Source organism: Salpingoeca rosetta, assembly GCF_000188695.1.
Source record: "Salpingoeca rosetta unplaced genomic scaffold supercont1.7, whole genome shotgun sequence".
Lineage (NCBI taxonomy): Eukaryota > Choanoflagellata > Craspedida > Salpingoecidae > Salpingoeca > Salpingoeca rosetta.
The window spans coordinates 1,851,396-1,857,531 of NW_004754927.1; the positions used below are offsets into that span (position 1 = coordinate 1,851,396).

Sequence of the window (6,136 nt, forward strand, 5' to 3'; positions counted from 1 at the left end):
CACACACACACACACAACACACACACACACACACACACACACACACACACACACACACACACACACACACACACACAGAAACACAAACACACACAGAAACACAAACACACATGCGACGCACCTGCACTTGTACCAGCCGTCGTTCTCCCAGGTCCATTCAGATTGTGGCCGCTGCGTTCTGCACTCGGGAATCTGTGATTCGGTGACACGGAGACACAAAACCAAGGAAGAAGGAATCGGAGAGCTGTCAGCGACATCCTGGCACAACCCACAACAGAACAGCACGACCACACTCTCACTACTCTCACGCTATCACACTTCCACACTACAATAACAACAAAGTCCATAGGTCCATCGTACCAGTTCAACCACCATCCCTTGGCGTCGCCCGCACGCGCTGGTGGGAATGCGTTTCAATACTCTGCGCAATGATAAAACCAGGTCAAGGGGGACAGGCGGGCAAGGAGGAGGAGGAGGAGCAAGGCACGTGCATTCGTGGTGCGTGGTAAGCCTGTGAGTTTCAAGCAATTCAGTAGGTTCTCTGCTCAACACGCAACCACCTCAGCAATTACAAGTGACGTGTGTGGTCCTGAATTCTGCGCTTTGCATGCAGGCACTCATGTCAACAAGGGCAGGCGACATTTGGCCCATGTCCTCCTCTCTCTCCTCTCCGCGCCTCGCATCACAGCTTGACGTACTTCTTGGTTGTAGTGGGACGACGACGGGTTGTTGTCGTTGTCGTGGTCACCTTGCTCTTGCTCTCCTGCTCCTGTTGTTGTTGCTGCTTGCTTCCCCCGTGTCTGATTGCGTCAGGGCGGAGGTTTACAGCACCACGACCACCGCCCCCTCCGCCTTGCTGGGCGTTGGCGCCAGCAGTGCCTGGACACCACGCTGATTGCAATTCGTTCTCGCACCGCAGCACGTCAAAAGCCTGCTGGCAGAAAGCGTGACCGGGTGCAAGGGCGAGCCCTTCGCTGACAGCCGTGTTCTCGATAGCGATCAGCTGGATTGTCTGACGCCCACCGACAAGCGAGTCCACGCGTGTGTACGGAAGCAACGAAAGCGCCTCACGCACCGTCTGGGCACACGCACACGACAACGAAGGAGGGCAAGAAGAAACATGGCGAGTGTTGGTGAGGATTCGCGCTGAGACGGGGGGGGGGGACGAGCACAGCGGCAACAATGGTCCTAAGCATTGACATTTGGGTGAAAGCACAGACCTACAGATACTAAGGACACTGGAGGTTACACCGTGTTGCTCGTGATGTGTGCGTGTGTGCGTGTGGGCATGTGTATGTGTGTGTATGTGTATGTGTGTGTGTGTGTGCGTGCGTGTGTGTATCGCGGAACGACAGGCGCTTCATGCGTGCACATGGTGCTGGGTTTCAATTACCTGAATGGCTGATCCTTTTGAGAACCATGCATTCGCGTCAGCAGCATCGCTATCAGAGGCAGCAAGGACGGGAGTGAAAACAGATGCGTTCATGACAAACAGGTGTGAATGACATGCAAAGGTCTTGAAAGGCAGGTCGCGAGAGACACACACACACACAGATGCAGAGGACGCGAGCACACCTAGATGCAGAAATACACACATGGTACGTACACACCCACTCACACGCACACGCAAACACCCACTCACACACGCAAGCACACACCCACACACACTCTCTCTCTCACACATGCACACACAAGCACGCACACACAAGCACACAACGGGCAGACGTACGCGTCAACGCGTGGGATTTCGATGACTGTGACACGAGCGAGGGGCACGAGGGCGCGCAGAAACGCAGACAACTCCTCAAAGGAGTCCGCATCGATATGGTGGACGAAATCCAGCAGCAGCTGAAAGTCAAAGCGCACGCGCGCAGTTTGCAGCCGCTGGAGCATCGCCATGCTTACGCTGGCCTTACACACGGCATTGTTGTCTACACCTAGTGTGGTGAGCACCTGCTCATGGAATTTCACCTTGCCCATCACCTGTGTCATGGACAGTGCAAGCGTTTGTCACACATGGTTGGCATGTGAGGCTTGGCTGCGGGGTGCGTGTGTGTGTGTGTGTGCCTGTGTGTGTGCGTGTGCCTCTGTGTGTGTGTGTGTGTGAATGGGACAAGGGCCAAAGACAACCCACATTTCAACCCTGACCTTGACTTCATAAGGCAGGCTATGCCGTTGGGCAGGATCCACGTCCCCGCTCTCCACGGAAATGACGGTGGCAAGGGGAAAGGTGGAGGCAAGAGGAATACTAATCGAGCCTAGATTCGAGCCATACTCTAACACTACAAACGGGTCTTTGCCCTGCAGAAAGAGGGAAGTGCACGTTTGTGCATGTGTGCATGTGTGCATGTGTGCATGTGTGCATGTGTGCATGTGTGCATGTGGGTGTGCATGTGAGCTGTGGACTTTTGCCGTGTGTGTGATGACCAGCCAGAACAGAATGTACATGTAAGCAAGCAAGCAAGCAAGCAGGCAAGCAGGCAGGCAGGCAGGCAGGCACGCAAACATACAAAGGTTGGTCCTTCTACTCACGCCACGTTTCCGTTGATCATCCTGGAGCAATCGCTTGATGACAGACCAGCGATAAAAGTTTGAATCGGTCACTTGTCCCAGTTGCAGCACGCTGCAGATTGGAGTTCGAGGGAGGGGGGGGGCGGGTGTTGAGAAACAAGAACTGGTTCACTTCAAGGTTCAAGCGGACTCTTTCCTCTTTGTCTTGTCAGTCAGTACCCAACCACACGCACATGTGCACACACACACACACACACACACACACACACACACACACACACACACACACACACACACACACACACACACACACACACACACGCACACACGCACCGCCTTGCAGAACATCTCTGGCGTTCCTGTGATGGGTGCCGAGGGTGCCATTGTGGGCAACATCAGCGCACGCGACATCTACTTCATTGTCTCTGTGCCGAACAAGCTGCACCTGCTGCACCTCCCGACAACACAGTTCATTGAGAAGAAAGACCACCAGCAGCGCGGAGGCCATCAGCACGGCCCGCAAGCCCACACGCCACCCGCCACCATTGCCTGCAGGCATGCAGAGGCTTGCGGCAGCCAAGATCCACCGCATCTATCTGTGCGATGAGAAGAACCACCCCTACCGTGTCATCTCGCTCTGCGATGTTCTTGAGAAGTTCATCAGCATGCCAGAGGTGAAGTGTGACGTACTCTGATGATCCCACCGCATGTGTGGCGGCGGGTGAAATGACATGTGTGTGTATGTGTGTGTATGTGTGTGTGTATGTGGCGCATGTGTGTATGTGGCGCATGTGTGATGTACATGTGTGATTTCACTGCTTGCTTCCTCCTCCGCTTCCATCCCCTGTTGTGACCGTGTGTTGTGAGTGTGCGTGCGTCCCATTCCTTGTTTGTTTTCATTGCGTCCAAGAGTAAAGAGAACACAACGAGTACACAGCATGTACTTACTGTGCAGTGTGGTGTATGTGAGTGCGGAAAAGAGAGCAGTGCAGGTCTTGAACCAACACAACAACATACAACCCCACAGCAAATCGCGTGTTGTTTTTCCCCCATACCAACCCACAAGCCACACAAACAACAAACAAACAAACAAACAACAACAAGGACAATGATGATGGCTGTGTTGGGGAAGCTACTCGCGCTTGTGGTGGTGGTGGTGCTGTGCCTTCAGCAGCCACTGCAGCACCAGGCTGCTGCTGCTGCGTCCTCCACCACGGCGGCCCCAGGTGGATGCGATGAGTTCATGCAGGCAGCAGACGCAGCAGTAGCCGCTGCGGAGACAGCGTGCGGCACCTCTCGCCTGGAAGTCCTTGCGCGAGGCGACTCGTTTCATGGCGGAAGCGAAAGCGTAAGCCACACGTAGCTGTGCGTACGTGTGTGTGTGTGTGTGTGTGTGTGTGTGTGTGTGTGTGTGTGTGTGTGTGTGTGTGTGTGTGTGTGTGTGTGTGTGTGTGTGTGTGTGTGTGTGTGTGTGTGTGTGTGTGTGTCTGTCTGTCTGTCTATCTGTCTGTCTGTGTCTATCTGTCTGTCTGTGTCTATCTGTCTGTCCCTGTCTCTGTCCTCTGTCTCTTAGTCTCTGTCTGTGTCTCTCTCACTGCCTCTGTCTCTATCTCTTCGTCCCTTTGTCTCTGTCTCTCCCCCTCCGTCCTTTCCCATCCTTCTGCTTCACCCCCCCCCCCTCACTCAAGCTCATCCATGCATATGCCATGTCGTACGCAATTATTTCTCGCCCCCTTCCCCACCAGTTCTGTGTGGCTTCATGCATCAATGCCATCAATGCGCTCCTGCGGACCTACGACAACAGAACGGCGTGCACCAGCAGCACGGACGAGGATTATCGCGTCTACCAACGCATTCAAACAGAACAGCGCGAGGTAAGGCCTCGTTGCATGCAAGTACACAAACGAGCAAACAAGCAAGCGCAAGCAACACCCATGCATGGTTCCCATCCACAAGCGTTGCCTGCAGGCACGCACTTCAATGCCACAATGTCTCTTCAATGTGGTCACCTCCATCATACGTGGTGGCATGACAAGCCTGCGTCGAACACCTCTCATTCTTCCTCTCTTATTTGCTCCACTCTCGCCCCCCCCCCCCCCTTTTTCCACTTTTACTCCATCCCGACCAACTGTTGGTCAGTGCAACCCGCCTCGGGATGAGTGCGTGTCCGTCTACTTTGAGTACCTCTTCTTCTTGCAGTCCACTCAGGGGCAACAGTGTCTAGCAGAGATGGCTGCTGCACGCGCTCTCACGGCATCGGACCACCAAGCAGCCTATCACGCCATCTGCTCAGGTACACTGTGCTTGTGCAGCACCACGAATGCAGTGTCAGCCACTTGCATGCATGGAGCAAGCGGTGTCGTTCTTTTGTGTGTGCAGGAGGGGAATGGTACCACTTGTGTGCACCCAGCAAGCCTTCAGCGCACCTCATGCTTGCTTGTTTGCTTGCTTGTTTGGTTCATCAACGACTCACAAGACGATGATGTGATGTGATGTGGTTGCTGTACTGTACCTCCTTTTCTTTATGTCCACGTACTCCCCGCCCCGGAACCTCCACTCTTCCTCAGGCGATTGCTTCACTCAGCTGTCGGGCTTTGCAACGCGGCTGCAAGATGCGGGCTGTAGACCGTGGCCCGCCTATCTCGAATTGCAGCGCAACCTCGACCTTCTCTGCAGCAAGGTGACAATGGAAGGAGCCTGTACGGTTGTACAGTCGAGTATTCGTTGTTTGCGTGGTGGTGATGGTATTGAAGTCGCTGCTCTGCTGATCCTCGCTGCGTCTCAAAAAGAGAACGACAACTGTTGTTTGTGCCCGTGCCACTGTGCACTCTTCTTCTTCCTGCTTGTTGCATGGGTTTCGCGCTCGTTGCTGTTGCTTGCATTTCCTCCTCTCCTCCCTTCCTTCCTTCACATGGTACCTCTCCCTGTATACTCTCCTCACCTCCTCACCTCCTCACCTCCTCACCTCGCCACCAACCAACCACTCGTCCAATTCCAATGAGTAGGCGGACGACACGTATTGCGAGCCCGGATACATCGCAGCGGCCAGCGATATTGCCGTTGCCCGCGACACCTCGCGCTCCGTCTCTGAGCGCACGTCAACCCTCAGCACCATCTGCACCCCTTGCTTCAATGAGGTTAGGGGCATGCCTCCTCAATCGTCATTTTTGGGTTGTGCTGTGAACAACTCGGCTGTGAACGGAAGGCTTCGCGCTTTCGCAGGTAGATTGCAGATGTATGATTTCCTTCAGAGAGGTTTTTGGTGTCATCACGCTCACACACCTTCGTGTATGTACCCACCCACACCACTGTCTCCCTCGCCCAGATCCAAAGTATTGAAGGGCGATACAAGGGAGCACTTGGGCTGGAGAACGGCGAGGGAAACCTGTGCACACAGGTGGATGACACATATTGTCTGCCAATCCTCGATGATCTCGAGAACACCGTCAGCCTCACATCCGGCGAAGGTTGGGCGTGTGTGTGTGTGTGTGTGTGTGTGTGTGTGTGTGTGTGTGTGTGTGTGTGTGTGTGTGTGTGTGTGTGTGTGTGTGTGTGTGTGTGTGTGTGTGTGTGTGTGTGTGGTGTGTGTGTGTGTGTGTGTGTGTGTGTGTGTGTGTGTGTGTGT

General features: G+C 54.4%; 2 protein-coding genes across 2 annotated transcripts in view; one reads left to right on the plus strand and one right to left on the minus strand.

The window, feature by feature from the left end:
• Positions 1-682: 682 nt before the first annotated feature.
• On the minus strand, positions 683-2,895 carry PTSG_03434 (uncharacterized protein; the record flags this gene model as incomplete). The annotated part of the gene is made up of 6 exons (XM_004995963.1): positions 683-1,078; positions 1,394-1,442; positions 1,730-1,983; positions 2,149-2,301; positions 2,533-2,623; positions 2,858-2,895. The coding sequence occupies 6 exons, from the start codon at positions 2,893-2,895 to the stop codon at positions 683-685; spliced, it is 981 nt and encodes a 326-aa protein (XP_004996020.1).
• Positions 2,896-3,533: 638 nt separating this feature from the next.
• PTSG_03435 (uncharacterized protein) overlaps positions 3,534-6,136 on the plus strand; it is a 5,791-nt gene continuing 3,188 nt past the window's right edge. The window contains exons 1-6 of the mRNA XM_004995964.1: positions 3,534-3,859; positions 4,257-4,385; positions 4,651-4,804; positions 5,079-5,191; positions 5,517-5,648; positions 5,837-5,978. Of these exons, the coding sequence (XP_004996021.1) occupies positions 3,620-3,859; positions 4,257-4,385; positions 4,651-4,804; positions 5,079-5,191; positions 5,517-5,648; positions 5,837-5,978 (910 nt within the window). The 5' untranslated portion in view covers positions 3,534-3,619. The remainder of the gene's footprint in view (positions 3,860-4,256; positions 4,386-4,650; positions 4,805-5,078; positions 5,192-5,516; positions 5,649-5,836; positions 5,979-6,136) is intronic.